General features: G+C 47.0%; 1 protein-coding gene across 4 annotated transcripts; it reads right to left on the bottom strand.

Moving 5' to 3' along the window:
- Positions 1 to 467: 467 nt before the first annotated feature.
- ppp6r2a (protein phosphatase 6, regulatory subunit 2a) lies at positions 468 to 22,249 on the bottom strand. Of its 4 annotated transcripts, none has more exons than XM_085387643.1 (24): positions 21,001 to 22,249; positions 16,360 to 16,529; positions 15,549 to 15,803; positions 14,794 to 14,980; positions 14,339 to 14,476; positions 14,186 to 14,251; positions 13,967 to 14,079; positions 13,497 to 13,610; positions 13,188 to 13,314; positions 12,575 to 12,727; positions 12,056 to 12,280; positions 11,898 to 11,962; positions 11,694 to 11,809; positions 11,529 to 11,614; positions 9,832 to 9,912; positions 9,629 to 9,726; positions 9,301 to 9,358; positions 8,999 to 9,126; positions 8,774 to 8,898; positions 8,549 to 8,693; positions 8,380 to 8,468; positions 8,071 to 8,245; positions 7,394 to 7,501; positions 468 to 2,858 (listed from the first exon to the last, which is right to left on the bottom strand). In XM_085387643.1, the coding sequence occupies exons 3-24, from the start codon at positions 15,773 to 15,775 to the stop codon at positions 2,810 to 2,812; spliced, it is 2,673 nt and encodes an 890-aa protein (XP_085243769.1). In that variant the 5' UTR covers positions 15,776 to 15,803; positions 16,360 to 16,529; positions 21,001 to 22,249; the 3' UTR covers positions 468 to 2,809. The 4 variants fall into 4 exon arrangements, with proteins under 4 accessions (XP_085243769.1, XP_085243768.1, XP_085243771.1 ...); XM_085387642.1 differs by lacking the exon at positions 21,001 to 22,249 and adding an exon at positions 19,824 to 20,267; XM_085387645.1 differs by lacking the exon at positions 21,001 to 22,249 and adding an exon at positions 19,824 to 20,266 and having other exon boundaries at positions 8,071 to 8,242.
- Positions 22,250 to 22,400: the final 151 nt, after the last annotated feature.

Genomic DNA, 22,400 nt, shown 5'->3' with positions numbered 1-22,400 from the left:
TTTTTATGGACAGGATTTCTAGGCGCAGCCAAGTGGCGGAGGGCTTTCGCTTTGGTGGCCTCAGAATCTCATCTCTGCTTTTTGCAGATGATGTGGTTCTGTTGGCTTCATCGGGTGAGGGCCTCCAGCTCGCACTGGAACGGTTCGCAGCCGAGTGTGAAGCAGCGGGAATGAGGATCAGCACCTCCAAATCTGAGGCCATGGTTCTCAGCCGGAAAAGGGTGGAGTGCCCACTCCGGGTCAGGGACGAGACCCTGTCCCAAGTGGAGGAGTTCAAGTATCTCGGGGTCTTGTTCGTGAGTGATGGGAGGAGGGAGCCGGAGATCAACAGACGATCTACATCCCTGCCCTCACCTATGGCCACGAGCTGTGGGTAGTGACCGAAAGAACGAGATCGTGGATACAAGCGGCGGAAATTAACTTCCTCCAAAGGGTGGCTGGCCTCTCCCTTAGAGATAGGGTGAGAAGTTCGAAAGGAGCCTCACCCAGGAGGCGCCCCCTGGGTGAGGGGGGTCTGGGCTTCTCTGCTTGGGCTGCTGAAGCTGAAGAAGATGGACGGATGGAGAGTTCCTGACATTTTGAAAGCACAGCCGGGCTTTCTAAGCATTAGCTGGTTGGACTAAACCTGCAGCCCTCAGAGACGCCCTCTCTGCTCACCAACAAAACTATTCTGCCCCGAACAACACAGATGAACGTTGCCTACTCCAAACAGAGATGACGAAAAAAAAAGATAAAATGCATTGTTTGGAAAATCATTTTCATGCAGAGTAACCTCAGTGCTGCTGTTGATTTCTAACATCACAGCTGCACATTAGAACCCTCAGAGTGGATCTGTCCCAGTGGGGCAACACTGCACTTTACATGCTGAAAAGAATGAATGAAAATCTTAAACCAACACACCTCTCATGACCAGGTTATTTAGGAAGGAAAAGACCAACAAAACCAAGCAGAGGGGGAGGAGCAAAGTGTGCACGCCACATGTGCAGCAGTGGTGTTTGCACAGACATGTCGGAGGGAAAACTGAAAACGAACGTGTTCAGGCCCTGAGTGGCTGCGGACTCCGAAGCAATTTTGGCCACATTGATGAGCTGATCACATGATTTCTGAACATCCCCTCATTGGAGGGAGTTTGTGCTCCCCCCATAAAGTCACGCTAGTGTTTCTACACCACTCTGCATTAGTTATTATTCATCTCTGGCTCTCTCCCACAGCGTGTCTTTTGTCCCGCGTCCTTCCCTTCAAACCCAACCGGTCGCAGCAGATGGCCCCGCCCCTCCCTGAGCCTGGTTCTGCTGGAGGTTACTTCCTGGTAAAAGAGTTTTTCCGTCCCAGTGTCGCTTGCTCATAGAGGTTGGTCTTTTTGTGGGGTCTTAACCCTGCACTATAAAACATCATGAGGTGTCGTGTGGAACTGCGTGTGGACGAGGTCTCTGAAAACAAAACGTACTGCACCAGTGCAAAGATGACACCAGACCAGCAAAGCAGAGCCTTTGGTATTAATGTGGTCAGCCAGACACTTTTAATTTGAATTTTTTAACAATAATCATAGAACCTGATCGCTGTCAAATGATTTAAGTACACCAAAGAGGCCTGTAGCTCTGCAGAACTCAGACCTGCTCTCCCTCCAATTCTGCTGCTCAGAAACAAAATAAAATTAACCTTAAAAAAAAATTAATAATAATAATAATAATAGGGGGGTGGGGGGCATACAGCGTCACTCTTACCAAATGTCACTCTCCCCCTGTGAGTAAGTGCTTGGTGGAAAGAGAGAAAAGGAACAGACAAAAATAGTAATCTCAAGGTTGCTTGTAAAATTACTTATAAATGTAGATAATATTTGTATATAGGTAGATAAAGTTTGGTTGATTTAAGGGGGATAGCAAGAACGTAAAGGTCAATACAATCAGAAGGTCTTAGCTCACTAGCTAGGTCAACAGAGAACCGGTTATACATGCACTAAAGTAAAAGAAGAGAAAATTGAGATCATATCCAAATCTGAAACTACCCAATGAGTCTCTGATGCCAGATTTTTTCTTTTTAAATAAAATGGCTAATTGACATTATTGCACATGAGCAAAAGACAGTAATACTATTAGAGCTCTGTTCATTGACCCGCTTCTCCTCCTCTTCAACAGAGCGTCCTGAAGCACTTCAAAACATTCAGAAACCTGGTGACGTACGATGGTGACGATGTTTCATCAACAGCGACCAAAACCAAAAAAACCCAAACACTGGATAAAACCTTGATGTGAGGACAGAGGAGACAACCAGCAGAGATGAAGGTACAACACTTACATCATTGTGCTATAATGTACAGTAAATGGCTGCATAAGTGCTTTTTCTTAAGCTTGAAGGAAAAACAACGTATTTATTGTTGAGGCATCATTTAAAGTTGGCCTGTGCTATCCATTCGGGGTGCCCATGTAAAATCCCAAAGGGTGGGAAGCGGGAGAGTAATGTTTGAGGACATAAAAAAATAGCGGTGACGATGTTACCCCTCGGACTCTGTCGTTTCAAAGATCGCTGCTACATTAAAACTGCACGGGATCATGTGCAACATCAGGAAAAGGCTTTGAAGAAGATTCCTCTGCACTCTGCTCCGTCTCGCTTTTTCTTTTTTTGTGTGGGGGGGTTGTTTTTTTACATGTCCTGCCGCCTCGTTATTGGTGTCGATTGGCAGTGTCCAGGTCCAATAACATGGCAGAGTGATTCAGTAAAAACACCGTAGTTGCAGTGAGGTTATTTAGGGGAGTCACTCTGGAGGAGGCTGACAGTCTGCGTCTCTCAGGGGCTGCGGCGCCCATCGCGCTCACACGGGCCCGTTGACCGACACTTCCTGGGGCGGTGGCGTTTCCTCTCTGTTGGGACGACAAAGGAAACAGTCAGCTGCGTGCAGGAGACACGATGCACGTCCAGCACTACATGCTGTTAGACTGCAGTCTGTCTGCTGCCTCCGTATGGAACAGGCTGCTGCTGCTCCAAGTACAAAGTTTTGCCTCATTGTGTGAGTAGCATTTCCTCGTTTCCCATTTCAACCACAAAGCTGAACCGATAACCCCGAGCTCCACTTCTGAGAGTGGCGTCTCCCATTATTCCCCCAAATGCACAAACTTTGACACATTCACCTCCACTAACATGAATGCAGTGCTTTACATTTAGTGTGAATGCAGCAACTAAATATTCTCCTGGTATACAAACATACTTTAACAACTAAACGTACTTAACAAAGATGTGTTTTTAAATCAGAAAGTGTAACCCGAGTTAACTGATTTCATGATTCTATGAAGGCTATGTGTCTGCTTTAGACAACAACATGTTACAAGCAGCAGCAGTGGCCTCTGCAGGCACTCAGCAGACTCCTCCCCCCCGCTGGAGTCTACATGATTCAAAGTGTGCAGCCCACTGCTGAACAGCGTCAGCTCGTCTGTGAGCGTGTATGAGCGACTTGGCTTTCACATATACAATCATGCTGTGTGCTAAAGCATTATTTACTATTGCATATAGCACCATATTTACTGCATTTCTTTGCATTACATGCAAAGAAATGCACTAGGAGCCGTTTCATCTTTCTACCCCTCCTTGAATCGCTACCTTATCGTGGTGGAGGGGTTTGTGTGTCACAGGGATCCCAGGGGCTATGTTGTCTGGGGGCTTTTGCCCCCTGGTAGGGTCTCCCATGGCAAATTGGCCCTGGGTGAGGGACCAGACAAAGAGCGATTCATAAGACCCTTATGAAAAGGACATCGAGGGAACAGTTTACCCTGCCCGGGATAGGGTTACCGGGGCTCCGCCCTGGAGCCAGGCCCGGGGAGGGTGCCCGAGGGCGAGCGTCTGGTGGCCGGGCCTTAGTCCATGGGCCCATCCTCCCGCAGGCCCACCACCCGCAGGAGGCGCCATAGGGGTCGGGTGCATTGTGTGCCGGGTGGCGGCCAGGAGCGGAGGCCCTGGCGGACTGACCCCCGGCTGCCAAGACTGGCAATAGGGACATGGAATGTCACCTCTCTGGTGGGGAAGGAGCCTGAGTTAGTGCGTGAGGTTGAGAGGTACCGGCTAGATATAGTCGGGCTCACCTCTACACATGGCTTGGGCTCTGGAACCTGTCTCAGTCTGGAGTTGCCCCTGGTGAGAGGCGGCGGGCTGGGGTGGGTATTCTAATATCCCCTCGGCTTGCTGCCGGTACGTTGGGGTTTTTCCCGGTGGACGAGAGGGTTTGTTCCCTGAACGGGTCCTGACTGTCATCTGCGCTTATGCGCCGAGTGGCAGTTCAGAGTACCCAGCCTTCTTAGAGTCCCTGGGGGGGGGGGGGGGGGGGGGGGGGGGTGCTGGAGGGTGCTCCACCTGGAGACTCTGTTGTCCTGCTGGGAGACTTCAATGCTCACGTGGGTAATGACAGCGAGACCTGGAGGGGCGTGATTGGGAGGAACGGCCTCCCTGATCTGAACCCGAGCGGTGCTTTGTTATTGGACTTCTGTGCTAATCACAGTTTGGCCATAACGAACACCCTGTTCGAACATAAGAGTGTCCATAAGTGCACGTGGCACCAGGACGCTCTAGGCCGTAGGTCGATGATCGATTTTGTAATCGTATCAGCAGACCTGCGACCATATGTTCTGGACACTCGGGTAAAGAGAGGGGCTGAGCTGTCAACTGATCACCACCTGGTGGTGAGTTGGATCAGGTGGCGGGGGAGGACGCTGGACAGACCTGGTGCACCTAAACGCGTAGTGAGGGTGTGCTGGGAACGTCTAGCAGAGGCCCCAGTCCGCGAGATCTTCAACGCACACCTCCGGCAGAGCTTCAACAGCATTCCGAGGGAGACTGGGGACATTGAGTCCGAATGGACCATGTTCAGCGTCTCCATTGCCGAAGCTGCTGCATTGAGCTGCGGCCGCAAGGTGGTTGGTGCCTGCCGTGGTGGTAATCCCCGAACCAAATGGTGGACACCAGAGGTGAAGGGAGCCACCAGGCTGAAGAAGGAGTCCTATCGGGCTTGGTTAGCCTGTGGGACTCCGGAGGCAGCCGACAGGTATCGACAGGCCAAGCGGAATGCGGCTCGGGCAGTGGCTGAAGCAAAAACTCGGGTGTGGGAGGAGTTCGGAGAGGCCATGGAAAAAGACTTTCGGACTGCCTCGAAGAGATTCTAGCAAACCGTCAGACGTCTCAGGAGGAGAAAGCGGTGCTCTACCTGCACTGTGTATAGTGCTGGCGGAGCGCTGCTGACGTCGACTGAGAAAATTGTCGGGCGGTGGAAGGAATACTTCGAGGACCTCCTTAATCCCACTGACACGTCTTCCGAGGAGGAAGCAGAGTCTGGGGATGAGGGGAATGACCCGCCAATTTCCGGGGGGGAGGTCACTGAGGCAGTTAAACAACTCCTTGGTGGCAGAGCCCCTGGTGTTGATGAGGTCCGCCCCGAGTTCCTGAAGGCTCTGGACGTTGTAGGGCTGTCCTGGTTGACACGCCTCTGCAATGTTGCGTGGAGATCAGGGGCAGTACCTGTGGCCTGGCAGACCGGGGTGGTGGTCCCCATCTTTAAGAAAGGGGACCGGAGGGTGTGTTCCAACTACAGGGGGATCACACTCCTCAGCCTCCCTGGGAAAGTCTATGCCAGGGTGCTGGAAAGGAGAGTTCGTCCGTTAGTCGAACCTCGGATACAGGAGGAACAATGCGGTTTTCGTCCTGGTCGCGGAACACTGGACCAGCTCTTTATCCTCTCCAGGATACTTGAGGGTGCATGGGAGTTTGCCCAACCAGTCTACATGTGTTTTGTGGACTTGGAGAAGGCATTCGACCGTGTCGCTCGGGGTGTCCTGTGGGAGGTGTTGCGGGAATATGGGGTGTCTGGCCCATTGCTACGGGCCATTCGATCCCTATATAACCGTTGCAAGAGCTTGGTTCGCATTGCCGGCAATAAGTCGGACTCGTTCCCGGTGGGTGATGGGCTCCGCCAGGGCTGCCCTTTGTCTCCGGTTCTGTTCATAATTTTTATGGACAGGATTTCTAGGCGCAGCCAAGTGGCGGAGGGCTTTCGCTTTGGTGGCCTCAGAATCTCATCTCTGCTTTTTGCAGATGATGTGGTTCTGTTGGCTTCATCGGGTGAGGGCCTCCAGCTCGCACTGGAACGGTTCGCAGGCGAGTGTGAAGCAGCGGGAATTAGGATCAGCACCTCCAAATCTGAGGCCATGGTTCTCAGCCGGAAAAGGGTGGAGTGCCCACTCTGGGTCGGGGATGAGTTCCTGCCCCAAGTGGAGGAGTTCAAGTATCTCGGGGTCTTGTTCGCGAGTGATGGGAGAAGGGAGCCGGAGATCGACAGACGGATTGGGGCTGCAGCTGCAGTAATGCAGACGCTGCACCGGTCCGTCGTGGTGAAGAGGGAGCTGAGTGTAAAAGCGAAGCTCTCAATTTACCGGTCGATCTACGTCCCTACCCTCACCTATGGCCACGAGCTGTGGGTAGTGACCGAAAGAACGAGATCGCGGATACAAGCGGCAGAAATGAGCTTCCTCCAAAGGGTGGCTGGCCTCTCCCTTAGAGATAGGGTGAGAAGTTCGGCTATCCGGGAGGGGCTCAGAGTAGAGCAGCTGCTGCTCCACATTGAAAGGAGCCAGCTGAGGTGGTTCGGGCATCTGACAAGGATGCCCCCTGGGCGCCTCCTGGGTGAGGTGTTCCAGGCATGTCCCACCGGGAGGAGGCCCCGGGGCAGACCCAGGACACGCTGGAGAGATTATATCTCTCGGCTGGCCTGGGAACGCCTTGGTATTCCCCCGGATAAGCTGGAGGAGGTGGCTGGGGAGAGGGAGGTCTGGGCCTCTTTGCTTAGGCTGCTGCCCCCGCGACCCGGCCCTGGATAAAGCGGATGAAGATGGATGGATGGACCATATTTACTGACCTGCTTTACTTCGTGACTACTGTTGTGCAGCGTCACATTTTCTTAGCAAACCCATGATGCATTGCACTGCAAATGCAGGATAATTGTGCAGTTTTACATGCAAAGAAATGCACTAGGAGCCGTTTCATCTTTCTACCAAACTACATCTGCTAACACTGTGCAGAAGGAAGTGTGACGAGAGGCTGATGCTCGAGGCAGCAGGAAGGATGGAAATACTCATGTCTCTCCAGCTGAGCTGACATGCTTATTAATCTGTCTCTCTTCAACAGCATGTCTTTATCCTGTCTTCCTTCTCTCACCCCAACCAATCACAGCAGATGGCCCCGCCCCTCCCTGAGCCTGGTTCTGCTGGAGGTTTCTTCCTGTTAAAAGGGAGTTTTTCCTTCCCACTGTCACCAAAGTGCTGCTCACAGGGGGTCATATGATTGTTGTCTGCATGCATTATTGTAGGGTCTACCTTACAACATAAAGCACCTCAAGGTGCTTTACTTCCTGGCTACTTACTTCCTGTCAGTCTGCGTGTTTACAGGTAGATCCTCAGCAGGCTGCTGCTCTGAAGCTGTAGGAGGATCTGACAGGGAGAGCTTCTCCAGAGACACCGGACACTCCTCACTGCAGAACACACACACACGTATAAATGTAACATTTATTATGCTTTTAGTTGTAAAACCAACCTGGGAGACCAGCAGAGGGAAACAAGCTCAGAACAGCTACGCTCATGGACACTCGTGCAGAATGCATCATTTTTGAACGTGAAGACGGCCAGCTGTCCATTTAGTTTGGAGCATGTGGAAATGAAGGCTGAGTGGTCAGATCCACTAGTGGCATACAAAATGCTCATGATCTGTGTGGAGCTCAGCTGGCTCCGTGTTAACATGACAAACTTTAGCTCCGGGGTGAACTGTACTTAGAAAGGCGAAGCTCAACTGAATGCATGCAGCAATTTCAAATTCCAGCGCGCTCTATAATTACATCAATGTGGTAATTATGTTTCAAATATAGATGTTTGCACACACACAGAGGTTGTGTGTGTGCAGCGTGGACAGTCTCAGGACGTTACCCCAAAGTGACGTTTGTTTTTCGGCGCTCATGCTTTACTCGCCGGATACGTTTCACTGAGCTTTAAACGCCCAACTGCTTTCACTGATATGACACATTCTGAAAGACGTGACGACGCACACCTTTTGAGGTCCGCCGTCTTGTTGCCCGGGGCACTGGCTGTTTCTAAGGTGGGAGGAGCACCAGCATTTTTGTCATCCTCCTCGCTGTCAGAGCCTCCGGAGGAGCTGCTGTCTGAGGCCACGAGTGGAGCCTTTCTTCCTTCTCCTGCTGGACCAGGGGAGGTACTAACATCTGCTGACAGACACGTGCAGAAAAATACTGTTATTACACTTTTCTTCATTTATTGCTCCAATTAAGAACCGGTGTTCCTGAGTTGGACATGAGTTTAGGAGAGGATCTGCCGGCCGGAGCGGTGACGTGTGACTCACCGCTCTTCTCGTGGTTTTGTTTGGCTTGTTTATCGACATCACTGCTGCCCGTTTCCACAGGAGAGCTGCACCTGGGATCTGTCTTTGTACTGTGGGAAACCAGGAAGAGAGCATTGAGCATTGCGTTCCTATGAAAACCGTCACCAGTGCGGTCTGTGTGACTGCTCACCCAGAGAAAGGCTGGAACTCAGTGAAGTTAGCCCAGCCAGTCTGCTGTGTCTCGGTCGCGCTCCCTGCTGAGCTCTCCCACCCGGGGGAGGTTTGGGATGCTGCGTTCTCTCCAGAATCCCTGAAATTTGCTGTCCAGCCAGGACCTGGAGATGACACCAAACACTTTTAAGACCTGAGAGGCTGTTCACAGGTCAGTGCGACATTTGGCTGCATTCCCATCTACCCGAATCTGACGTGTTCTGCTCAGAGTCTTCGTCCTCATCCGATTCAGATGCACGGTCCCGCTCCCGACCTCCGTTTTCCATGCTGCTCCTGGAGCTTCCCTCTGAGGTTTGAGAGACCCCGAACCTGGAAGAAAGGGAGAAGCTCATTAAGTTAAAGGTTTAATGAAACAAATCCACGGCATGCAACAAAGTGCAGTGAGGATGAAACACGGCATCAGCTTGACCTTGTTCTGGATTTAGCTTGAGTTGCATAGTTGATCTCCTTATCGTCCCAGATATCCTCCTCCTCTTCAGCATCATCAAACTGGCGTATCCTCTCTTTGCAGCAGGCTTCAAATGCAGCTGCGTTGGCCTGTGAACAATGAAAGGAGAGCTTTCAGTGGGTTAAACATCGTAACATCGTGGACATATTTATGAAGGAGCGTGTTGTGACTAATTAGCAGTGATGCGGTCCTTTCACTGCACAGCAGAAACACGCAGCTCACGCCCATCACTGGACGAGTTTTAAAGAATCACACACACTTACACTGTTATCATCAGCATCTAGATTGAAGTTTATTTCGGCGATTCTGTCAAACGTAGCGCTGAGGAGGGAGAACACACACAGAAGCAACAACACACACATTACATGTTTGGGACATTTCGATAAACTCTGCGACAGCTCAAGCCGCCTCCTCCTGTGACACCTGGAGGGCCAAACTATCTGAACAAAGACACCAAAGCTATCCTATGTCGCTGTAAGCCAGCAGTCAAACATGCTGGCCGCTGTTGCACTACACACATGATGCCAAAAGAATCCCTGGGAACTACAGATCAGGATGAAAACTCTGAACTCCTTTCCTTAGAAGACTTACTTGATATTTTCATCATGTTCGCTAAACTCCTCGTCGTTGAAGCCAAACTGATCCACAAAGCTGGCAGTCATCTGTTGGATCTGATAGTCTGAGAAAGCCTGTGAAGTTCAAGCACAACTGGTGAGCTCATACTTTTGTTCCTGGTGTCATCGTGAGTGGTGCGGCAGCGTGTTAAGATTTGCTTCTGAGCGCGGCTGCGATACCTGTTGGAGCGACAGGTCGTTGGGGAAGGGGCTCTCCATGTCATCGTCCTCACTGGACGAGTGCATATTGTGAGTGCTTACCTGCAGGACAGAGTGCAGAACAAGCTCAGTGTAACAGCGCTATGAGGTGTGTCAGTGTATTGAATGTACATAGGTCATGTAGGTCAAGACACTTCGGAGTTGTTGCTGCTGATATTTTTTATTTATTCGATAAATCATCTCAAAGCCCAAATTTGCTGAAAAGGTTGTCTGCTCTGCTGTGGGCTGCACGCTCCTGTCCTGATTAACTGCTGCTGCAGGACGCAGAGCTGGACTTAACGTGGGGGAAGAAGAGGAAATGAGACTTACAGCACTGTGCAAAAGTTTTAGGCGGGTGTGGAAAAAATGCTGCAAACACAGAAAGTTTCAGAAATATAAATGACTGTTTATTGGCCCCTAATGTATTCTGCAGCAGGACAACCAGACCAGACAGCCAAAGTGATGAAGAACTATCCTCAGCATAAAGAAGAACAAGTACTGAAGTGATGGTCCGGCCCCCACAGAGCCCTGATCAACATCGAGTGTGTCTGAGATTACATGAAGAGACAGAAGGATGTGCTTAGTTCACTGAGATGTTTGGAACGAGCTACCAGCCGAGTTCCTTCAACAACTGTGTGCACGTGTACGTAGCAGAAGGCAACGGCTGCTCACACCTAGCGATGGGCACCGGTATCGGTTCTGACATAAACGGTAGTAACGGTAGCTTTATTTTCCTGAGATGTCAGACACTTTGGATTCTAGCCAATCATTTTACCTTTGCGAGCGTAGTAGGCGGGGCCAGGTACGTAAGTTCTTTTAGAGCAGAGCTACAGATTAAAAATGCCCAAGGAGGACCGGTCAAATTCTTCACAGCAAAAGATGCAAACTCAGCAGCAACAAGTGCTTTAAGCTGATACTGTGATACTGTCAAAGGAGGTAACACCTCGAATCCGATGAAACACCTGGCGACGCATAGCGTTTTTTTTAAAAGCCGAGAAATGCGCCGTATTTGATAGCTTGCTGCGAGACCTCACACCGAGCACATCTACTGCGGGTGTGGTGCCTGTTATCGGACCCGGAGCAACATCCCCCAAAAACCCGAAGAGGAGAGTCCTGGCCCCTAGCCCTGCCAGTGTAGCAGAAATGATGAGGATGATGATGCAGCAGCAGCCGTTCTTCTCTGCGTGAGTAGCTTAATGTTGTTCGTGTGTAATTTACGTTGAGTAGGCTAACCACGTTATTACATTAATGCATGTAAGGTGAACTAGCAAACACCGTCATAGCTACATGCGGCTGTCTTCTTGTTTGATGGCAGATGCTCCCTTCACCCTGGCCAAAAAGGCTAAAATGACCAAAGAAAAAGTGGAAAACAGCTGAACATGAGAGGTTTAGGACAAAGTTTGTGTTTTCCGTTCTTTAAGCACTGGTTCGAGCACCGTTTAAGCACCAGTTTGGTACTGGTATCGGCTAAAACCTAAACGATACCCATCCCTACTCACACCAAACGTTGATGTGATTTAGATTTCTCTTTTGTTCACTCACTGCATTTTGTTGACTGATGAGAATAAATGGTTAACACTCCCAGTTTTGAAAGCATCCCTTGTTTACAGCATTTTCTCACCTGCCTCAGACTTCTGCACAGTGCTGTACCTGCCAGGTATTTGGTGGGAGGGACTCACCAGTTCTACGGTATTCCTCCTGTTAGTTTCTCTCAGGGTCTCGTCCACAAAGCTCTCCCAGCGACCTCTGCAGTCTTCTGGCAGCTCTGCAAAAGCAAACACTGGTCAGTGATTTTCAGTTAAAATGGAAGATTTAATAGTCACACTGGACAACTGTATAAATACCTCTGATGAGGTCAGAGATCTGGGTCTGTACTGGTCCTTTCTCCAGGTTCTGGACCACCATGTTGGCTATTCTAGTCAGGTGACCCATGTTGCCTCTCCTGGTACCACCATCAGCCCTGACAGTCACAGACACAGTTATTACCTTCAACTCAAAGCACTGATTGTAAGAAAAAAAACACAGGAACCTACAGAAGGAAGACTTACTGTATTCTATCGTTCTCCTCCCAGGCATCAAGGATCCTTTGAAGCAGTCGACACTTCTGGAAGAGCTAAGAGTTTAAAACAGCAACATGTGAGCGCTGTGATTCTGTGGAAATGTTTCAATGTCGTGTGATGAGGGCGGGACGTGCATAACCACTTACATGTGCCACGAGCGCACCGTGGATGCAGGTCTGTGGGTCGCTCGTCCCATCCGTTGTCGCGTCCTCCTCTTGCGCCTGAGGGCTGGACGCTGTAGCGCTCTCTTCGTGGTTCTGCAGGCCTAGGCCTGGCCGCTCCTCTGAGGAAGGATGGTTCAGGATAGAGGCCACACACAGCTCCACTTGGAAGTGCAAAAAGTTATTCCAGGAGTATTTGAAGAACAGATCCTACAGGAGGCAGACACAGGATTTCCAGTACGTGCATTTCATTTTAAACATTTTAGCAAGTTACTGAGAAAAAACATGAACAGCTGATTCTGTGCCCTTTAACACGTGCTGGTAATATTGGAGCCTTACCAGTGACCGTGAACCAGTACAGCAGGGCAGGGTTATTTGAACCTGCTTTCACAGATGGGTAAAGAGTGCTTCCCAACCTTTTGACTAACGTCGTACAAATCCCATGCAATTTCCCAAAACACTGTACAATATACAAACGGCATCTTCTAGAAAGGTTAGCCTTACCAGTAGCAGGTCCATGGTGGCCAGGTTACAGAGCTCCTGGCAGATATTGGGTGCATTGGTCTGGAGCAGGGCAGCCACCAGCCGGGCCACATGAAGGCGAGCATTCCCCAGTGGCTGATCTAGAAGGCCAAAGGTCGTCAATATTGCACTTTTCTGAGGAAAGAGTGAAAGTAGCATATGGACATTGTTTTTTAATAATAATAATAATAATAATAATAATGATGTATACTTTATTGATCCCCGTGGAGAAATTACTCTCTGCATTTGACCCATTCACTCAGTGAAGCAGTGGGCAGCCACTAAGCAGGCGCACCGGGGAGCAGTGTGTAGGGACGGTACCTCGCTCAGGCGTACCAGGGGGTAGCCGTTCGGTAGATTCGAACCCCCAACCTTCCGATCACGGGGCAACCACTCTACCTACTGAGCTATCCCTGCCCCAAATCAAGTCAAAACTATAACATGACATTTAACAGCAGCGTCAGCTGTACAATACTGGAAAATGAGACCAGCGCTGAAAAGTGCAGTACCATTACAAACATGCAGCTGAGTGACTCCAGTGTTCAAAGGCTGCACCATGCACATGCTTACACTCTGACTACACTGCAGTCTTTACCTTGGGGGGATCCTGAAGAAGCTGCTGGAAGTCCTTTAAATGGGGCTCAATGGCATTTAAAATACTGCTGTTGACAGTGTAAGACCTTTCATAACCCTGAGAATACAGATCCATCAGCCCTTCCAACCTGACAGACACAAGCAGAGACAATCAGCATATCAGCTCAGTGACTGTGACGGGTTTTTTCTACTGTCTCGACTGAGAGGCGAGTAAAATACAAATTTACTACATGACGTCACTTAAGAGTCAGGAAGACACCAAAATTAGCACAATTTACATCCTGAATGATTAAGAACTGGAGGGACTCACCCAGACCTCCTGGTCTCCAGTAAGGTAAGTAGCACTTGAGTTCCATTAACGATGGAGGCCTCGCTCCTCTCCCCCTCAAACATGTTCTTGAGAAGCCCCGCCACGCTCTCCTGCCTGGAACACATTTATGCACCATTAACAGGCCAGCTAGCAACAATGTTTTAGCTTCTGATGCAAAAGGAAGCATTTTCAAAAGGCACAAAGTCAACCTCACACACACCCACACAAAATCAAAGCTGCAGTCAAACAGGCTCTGCCAGCAGGTCTGTGTGTACACATGCTACAACCTGAGGTTTTTAATGCCTCTCCATTTCAGGTCAAGAACTAAGCAAACAACAGTCAACAATGACGCTGGTGTGTGGTGTGGACAGAGCAGGAAGAGCAGGCATGAGTGATGTGGGAAAGCTATCCCCACAGTTCCTACAGAGAGTTGTACGTTACTACAAACATACAAGCGTCCGCAGACTTACGATTCTAGCACAGCCAATAGTGGGTCGGCTTCTACGTTCTCCTGCATCTGACTGGCCTGATCTCGGCTAAGGCGGATGATGTCACACAGCGTTTGGGACGCATTTGATTGTCTCTGAAAAATAAATAATCCAATTAAATTATTGGAACCCATCAATAAAAATGATTAGGAAACATCGAGACGACACTCGGCCAGCACAGCGAGCGCTGCACCCACTCACCTCCTCATCTTTGCCAGCATGGATGAGCTCTGTGAGTCTCTGAACCAACGTTTCCTCGTTTAACCACTAGGATTCAAAAGAAACAGATCACTTAAAAGCATGCGACAGGTTCGAGCTTACTCACAGGACATACGAGCCATTTCGGTCGCTTACATGCAGAACATCCTGTCTCAAAGGGGCAGGCTCCACACAACTGATGAGGCGAAGCAGCAGGTCCATCATGGCAGAGGCGTCAATGTGTTTCAGCACCAGACCAATAAAGCCTTCTTTTTTCTTTAAAAAGGTAATAACCTGGAAAATGACACAATGTGAAAGACTGTGGATTTTAACAGACAGCTTATGTCAATCTTAGATTTTCACATTTGAGGGTTTTTATGCTCTCTAGGCATGTTTTCACTGGACTCTTCCTCCGGGACTAGGAACCTTTGGAGGAACAGACTGACTTTCCAAAGTGGGGACGAGCATTTCTATTGAGTCCCAGGAAACTCAGCAGACCCCACAAAACGCCCTGCTCCAGTTGCTATTACTCTCTGAAACTTTGGTGTGTGGAAATGTTCCTAAATGATTCGCTTAATCTGAGAGGAATTCATATCTTGTTTACTAGTTACCTGTTCGGTTTTCCTGGCAATGAGATTGCCGATGGTTTTGCTGAAGAAGCTGGCTAGTAGAGGATTGAGAGGTGGGTCCTGTTCCAGGAAGTGGTAGAGCATCTCGAGGAGAGACTCGTCTCCACCCAGCTTATCGTTTATAATGGAAACATCTGAGGTCAGAAGCTCACAAGCAACATTGGGAAACCTTGCAGAGGGAAAAACACAACAGACTGACGTTAAGATCAGATCTCTGTGTCAAACTAAAGATTTCAAAGTATCACTGCAAGTATGAGTGAAGGAAAAATGAAGGTGATGGGGTTACAGGTTCAACGTGTGTGAGGATTTAATCACAGCAGCAAAACGTGGATATATGCAAAAAGCTGGAAGTTTCTTTTTGCTGCGTTCCTTTCAAACAACAGTGCATATAAACTTCAGCATTTAATCTAAAAATACCAGCGCGTGCATATCAAACAACAACAGCATTTTCCTGGTAAAGTTCATAAATCCTAAATAAATCCTGTGTATGTGGAGAGAGTTAGATTGCTTTATTATGTGACCCATGAGCTGAATTATTAACTGAACAAGTGAGTTAACTGTGGTGCTTGTATCTAATTGACATCAAGGCAAATCAATTCAACTCAGGCTCAACATCTGTCTTTGGAAATAGGTGCATGTTCCACTTCGTGTTCGTCTTGCTCCCAGTCTTCTAATCTAACTCTTAAGTAATGTCTCCACTCTCCCAGCAGTCTCTAAGAGTCAGTGTGGGCTCTCACTTAAAGCGGCTTCGCTCCTCCAGATCAGCAGGTGGCTCTGTGGTGATGAGGCTGACCAGCTCCTGCATGCAGTGGTCCTGGGAAAGGAAGAGGAGCAGCCGACGGTTTTGGGCCTTGCACTCCTGCAGGACGTCATCCTCCTCCATCAGCTCTCTCAGCGTCACGTCCTCCCTGTCCAGCAGCTGGTCAATGTGGGAGGTGGTGTGCAGGTCAAACTTCCAAAACATGGTGGCCGCTGGGAGGGGGGACACAGCCCTGGGCCGACAGAGCGAGGAGAGAGGAGTAGGACAGTTAAGAGTGAAAGGTTGGGATGAGGAAGCAGGGGCTCCAAGCTGACGTAAACAAACAAGAGGATTAGTACAGCACTAGTACTTCTATCCTTTTATACCAAAGACAATGTTCACAGCAACGGTAATATTCTGGGATTAACTTTAATCTGTCCTGTAAACAGCATTCTCTCACGGGCCTAATGTGACTCGGGTGATCAAAGTAAGATCTGGCCAACTGTAGTCACAATGTTGCAATAATGTAGAGCACATCATACAGCCTGCACTGAATTTTTCATAGGTTTATGAGACAGAAACATATGGTCTTGTCAGTGTTCGTGCTAAGCTGCGAGACATCAGGCAGTGTCGATGGCTGCAGAAGTTCAAACTTGGACCGTAACTGACGCTCTAACGTAACATGGAGGTGATATCAGTTAAGACAGAAAACGTTGTCATGATTTAAACGCACATTGGTCCAAGTAAACACAGTCATAGTGTAACTAGAAAAAGACACAAATGCCTGACAGTAAAGTGTTCACACATACCAGTGGATGAAATGTGGATATCTTTAATCAGACCTCCCCCACGGGCAGGCAGGCATTTGTGTTTGTGCAGACGACAGAGAGTGTGGCGAGGCCTGGCATTTATCAGCATGGGTCTCCTTTTAAAACGCGGGCCTCTTTAGGAGACGGGTCGCTGAGAGGCTCACCATACCCTGCACAACATGAAGGTTGATTATTAACTGACAAAAGGTACCAGGAGTCAATTCTTTTAGTAATCAGGTAACCTATTGCTTATTACATCCATTAATTGGATAAGAAATACTTTTGTCTTATTAATGAGAAATAATACATAATAATAATTTACATCATGTATCGTGTTCAAAAGACAAAAAACCCCACTGTAGTTTTTTATAATGGAAACCAACGTTTTTAATATTCTGACTGCACACAACGTCTGCGCAGGCAGGTAAGCGCTCGCACTGCACGCACCTGCCATAAAAAACTTATTCTCTTTAAAGAATAAATAATCAAAAGTACAGTAAGTAAGTCACACAAACTACTGAAACCTAAGGCACGAAGTAAAACTGCCTCTACCCTTCTTGGAGGGCATTTTGTGTAAGTGGGCTAGTGAATGAGTGTGCATGTGTGAAAGAAACACATGCAATGAAGAAAAGCAAGAATATCAGGATTCTCTGAGGTTTGCCCCGACGTTGGATGCAACATTTCCTGCTCTAAAAAAACAGACGTTCTGATGGCGTTTTCGCACCTTGAGCAACTGTTGTTGGCTCTATATAAATAAAATACAACTGAACGGTAAAAATGTTAATGACTGATGTTAACACATCATAGAACATATTAACTTCAGTGTCCTGCCTAAAAGACCCAAGTCAGTCACCCATGTGTACTTTTACTGTCTTAGAAAAAAACAAATATATATGTAATACAATATGTTTCACTGAAGCCTTGACATAAATATGGTCTAGTACACCCCTTGCCCCCCTTTATACTCACTCCTTCTTGTTACAGGTATCACTGCCATATAAAGCAGGGCGGTTGGTAACAAGCTGCCTGAATTAAACATCATATCAGACTAATTTAACGGTTCATCTGCATATTTTATTTTGACTGCGTAAAACAAATTGTGGCGTCTGGCAGCAGCTACAAAGTTAGCCTTTCTTCACGTTGGAGCTTCCTGAAAGTGTTTTTTCACTCAAAACTGACTTTTTCCAAGTAAAGACGTTTCTCAATATAAACACGAGACATTCTTTATTTGAACTGAAGAAGTGAGTTACCGTATCTCTTTTGCTTTTGACCAGTGAGAATTACAATTAAGTTTATTAGATACTTATGTTAGCTAAAATATTGCTGTATAAAGTTGTTATTACGTTCAACTTCTGAGAGAAAATGACTAATATTTAAACTAAAATGAATCCTATATTATCACCAAGAGTAAAAAGAAGGCTTTAAGCTTTACGTTGAGCATAAATAGTGATTTATATCAATACCAACTGACAGGGAACAGCGTGAGATATTGTTATAAGATTATTTTCCATCTCGCCCAGCTCTACTTGTACCACAGTTGACCTCGTTATTTGAAGACTTCTCCATGGCTATCTGGCAATCCACCACTTTGACTTTCTATATATGACAGGGTAACACCTTGTACAAATGCTATGTGCAAGCTCATTACTCTACACATTGACTGCTTAGGTCAACTTCCCCCTCTTCTCTGGTGTAACAGCTCAATGTAACATATTGTTAGAATCCGTTAAAAAAGAGAAAAGTAATAATAAAGTACAAAATGCTTTTGTGACCAGGCTGTTTGTTTTGTTTTTCCCCCATGCAGTTACTGTGGTAGCTAATCTAGACAACCTAACACACCAGCAGAGACACGAAACAGCTACATCTGCTGACTTTGTCAAAGCCAAAGTGTCTCAGCGGGCAGTGCAACAGATCTAACTGTTGACCATGGAAGTAAAACTACAGGAGGAAATCAAAGTGCTTCCCCTTTTTTCTTTTCCCATTTTCCTGAGGAGGATCTTTGCACATGCAGCAGCAGCGTCCATCTGGCATGCATTTACAGAGTACACAAGCGCAATAATAACCCGCTGAATGCTCCCTGTGGACACCGAGCAGGAAAGCAAATGCTTGACTTTACATCCAAAATAGAACAAACCAGAGGCAACCTCAACAAAAACAGTCTTCTGGCACATGTAAGAGATGATGGGGAAAAAAAGGAACAATGGCACACAAAGGGCACACATGTGGATAATGCGAGCCAACAGCAGCCTGTAATTAGGAGAGTTAAAAAAAGCTGTACAATCAAGCGAAAGGGAATCCCACCTGTCTGTTGCCATGAACTCTCCTTTTACTCACTGTGAATGTAAATAACAGTCCAGCTGATAGCGAACCAGTGTTCACTGGGTTGTACTAGAAACCTTGTGACACCAGCTACCAAATGATTAACCAATCCGCACACTTCAGAGGGCAAACAGAAGCTGCAGTTTTTGCAGTTTGCTGCTTAATTGCATTTTAAAGCACTGAAGCTGTAAAAAATGTTTTACGTTGACCAGACATATCTAAGACAGGCGATGGTCCCAAAATATTTTAAGTTAACATTATGGAGTACCTTTGTCAGCCATCAACCATGATATGGCTTCAGACTTTGATCACATGATGGGGATTTGGTAACGCGTCACACTTTATAAACTGTTGTAACTGAAGTGATTTCTTAAGATTGTTTGACAATAAGAGACACTGGTGTGTAACTGAAGACATGTAAGCTGAGCTTCCACAGCACTGGCATGATCAACATGCACATCAACTGACTGACGGTGGGGGCTCAGATTTCTGTTTACTTTAACTCCAGAGGAGGGCACAAATGCCCAAATGATACCAGACTAACATGGGATCGATGCTACAGCACATACACTGCTGAAGTCACCAGTAACTCCAACATGAAAGATAAAACTACCACTTCACCTACAGAGTGTGTAGTTACTTCCAGCTCAGTAAGTCTGCGTTGCTGGCCTCAGCCGACTCCGAACACCCCTAAAGTAACGTTGGCTCTTTAGTTACCGAGCTATAAAAAACACATGCAGCATTTAAAGAGACGTATCGGTCAGAAATTGAGTTCTGTTAACGTCGACGGGACTAAACATTAACAGTTAACGACTATGTTACATTAACATCGATTAAGTAATCCAACAGCCATTACTGAGTCCTTGTGCGAAGTTAGCCGATAGACCAGCACTGGTATCTCGATCAGTGTTAATTCACGATATTTAGACACCAACTTCTAAAGTTGGGGAACAACTCAGCTAAGGTTAGTTCCTCCTTTTCTCTGATTAGCACATAAGCTAATTAGCTACCAACGGTTAACGTGTACTGAGCGGCCAACTTAAATAGCTCTCTAACTTGGGTTTAACTTTGTCGCTGCTGCAGCAGCAGGGTTAAGATTAGCTCTACGCTCAAACTCACGATAAGAATTCCCGGTTAAAACGTACCTTTGGTTGAATGTCCGCTGCGAGTAATTCCGTGTGATCCGAGTTGTTGCTGTTTTTCGTTAAGCAGCCAGCTACTAAATCACGAGCTGTCCAGCTACTGTTAGCTAGCCGTATGAGCTAACATACGTTAGCCTGTGAGCGAATAGTGATTTGTTTTGAAGAAGGGGTCAGTCTGCGACAGCACAGACCGCCGTTAGCTAGCTCAACTTAGCTAACGATAGTCAAATGTGGCTAAGAAGACTACAAAATAAACTGTTCCCCCGCGTGAATGACTACGTGGTGTTAATAACAATCCGAGTTATTTCAATGCAAAGTGTATGATACGTACTCGCACACAAAGTAATTCAAACGCGGGGCTAAGTTTAGCACGCAAAGCAGGAAAAACTCAGTCATATTTTTCGAATCAAAATGGCGACATGGTTGCGGGCACGCGCGTCGGGGACGTGCCTCGACTTGAGACCGTGCACCGAGCTCTCCAAAACATCTTAAAGCGCTGAGTGATGCAACGCTGCTATCACACATCAAACTGTCCTCGTTTTCACATGAGATACATATTATTTCAAAACCTGCAGCTATAAACCTGCTGTCTGAAGAGTGCCGTTTATATTTAATTGCATTTTAACTAATAAACATTTACAGGCAAGATCATTCTGTAATTTTAAAACAATCGGTGGAAAATGCACAATAAAGACTTGACACCAGTCGGGTTTTCTGCTTTGTAGTGTACCATGGCTGCAGTTCGGAGTCTCACTTCGTTTATTTACGTTTTGCTTCCAGTGCACCTGAGACATGCACAATGGCACTGTTAGATTTACCTCCCAAGAAATCAACATTATCGAAGCAGCCTGAGACTATCTTGTTAGAGAATGGAACAAAAAGTGGCCAACATTCACAGAAGAGTGCTTTTCCTTTATTTTAATGACATGGACTAATTATGTCTGAAATAAAATAAGATCCATGATCTTCCTGGACAAGAAAACTGCTTAAAAGAGCAACAGCCTGTGCTGAAGAAGGTGCTCATACCTGATACTGACTTGCAAGGTTTTCAGAATTGTACAATCTGTACTCTCTACTACTTTCATTTTACACAGCATGTGTCTGGCCCCACACATGCCAAAGGACACACACCTCGTTTTTTCTTTAGGCTTAACCATTGACTTTATCTGAGTGTCCTTACCTGAGCTGGTCAAATTAGTTGATTCAATGAACCCGTCCTCCTGCCCTCTTGATGTTTTATCTGGACCTTTGTTTAGAAAGGTCTTTCAGTCCACTGGTCCTAGTGTGCTTACAATCATCAACGCCTCTCTGCTTTCTGGTCAGGTGCCTGTTTTTTGTAAAAGTGCTGTTAAAAACCCCGAACTTGATGCTTCTCTGTTTATCAACTATAGACCTATCTCAAAATTACCATTTATCGCCAAGATTTTAGAGAATGTTGTGGCCAAGCAACTCACAGCGGTTCTTGATCAACATAACATTCTTGATCATTTCCAATCTGGTTTACGTAGAGCTCATTCCACTGAAACTGCACTTCTTAGAGTGTCCAGTGATATACTGATGAATTATGATGCTGAGTGCACTGCTCTACTGTTGTTGGACCCGACCTCTGCCTTCGATACTGTCGACCATCATATTCTGTTAGATAGACTAAAACACTGGGTGGGTATATCAGGAACGGCCTTGGAGTGGTTTAAATCTATGTGATCCTTCTCTGTGGCTTCCTCCAAGCTCAGGTCCTCTCTCACCTCTCTTGGTGTGCCACAGGTTCTGTCCTGGGACCTGTACTGTTTTTGTTATATTTACTCCCTCTTCAGGAACTTCTCAGCACTTTTAAGGACATTTCGTATCATTGCTATGCAGGTGATTTTCAGCTATATATCTGCTTTAAGCCACATGATGTTTCTAAACTTCTAATCTTGCAGAGATGCTTAGATTCTATCAGAGGTTGGAATGCAGAAGATTATCTTCAACTTAATGCTGAGAAATCTGAAGTCCTTGTCTTTGCTCCTGATAAATTTGTACCTTTGGTATTAAAACATTTAGGCCCCCTCGCTTTTGTTTAATCTTCTATTAGGAAGATTGGTGTTACAGCTCTGTCCTTGGATATTCATGTTAAGCAGATTCATGCCTCCTTGGAACGTGTGCAGGGTGTTCAAAATGCTGCTGCAAGGCTGTTGACCAAGGCTTCCAGTTTCCCCATAATATAATCCTGACCCTCAGGACTGCATGGACTGGCTCCAATTTACAGCAGTGATCTTCCTCATCCTGATATTCCCAGCAGGTCCCTGAGGGCTTGCTGGTTGTCCAGCACACTAGATTAAAAACAAAAGGTGACAGAGCTTTTGTTTCTGTGGCTCCCAGACTCTGGGACTCTCTTCCACTCAGATCTGTAGACTCTGTCAGTTCTTTTAAAAAACAGTTAAAACCCTTCTTTTTAAACTTGCCTTTGGTTGATGTTGTTTTATGTTCTAGCTTCTGTGAAACACTTTGTGATTTTATCTTGAAAGGTGCTATACAAATACAATTTTACTTACTTTTATTTTACTTACTAGCAAAATAAAACCCATATGGGCAGACTCA

This window comes from Rhamphochromis longiceps, linkage group LG17, assembly GCF_057381845.1.
Source record: "Rhamphochromis longiceps isolate RC_006_pf linkage group LG17, R_longiceps_female_GT1.1, whole genome shotgun sequence".
Taxonomy (NCBI): Eukaryota; Metazoa; Chordata; class Actinopteri; order Cichliformes; family Cichlidae; genus Rhamphochromis; species Rhamphochromis longiceps.
Note: the sequence above shows the minus strand (reverse complement) of the source record. Positions and strands in the feature narration are given on the sequence as shown.

Coding starts and splice junctions, on each gene's coding strand:
- ppp6r2a (XM_085387643.1), bottom strand. CDS start 15,775: ATGTTTTGGAAGTTTGACCTGCACACCACCTCCCACATTGACCAGCTG. Junction 14,981..15,548: donor GAGGAGCGAAGCCGCTTTAA/GTGAGAGCCCAC, acceptor TCCCTCTGCAAG/GTTTCCCAATGTTGCTTGTG. Junction 11,615..11,693: donor GATCTCTGACCTCATCAGAG/GTATTTATACAG, acceptor TTGCTTTTGCAG/AGCTGCCAGAAGACTGCAGA.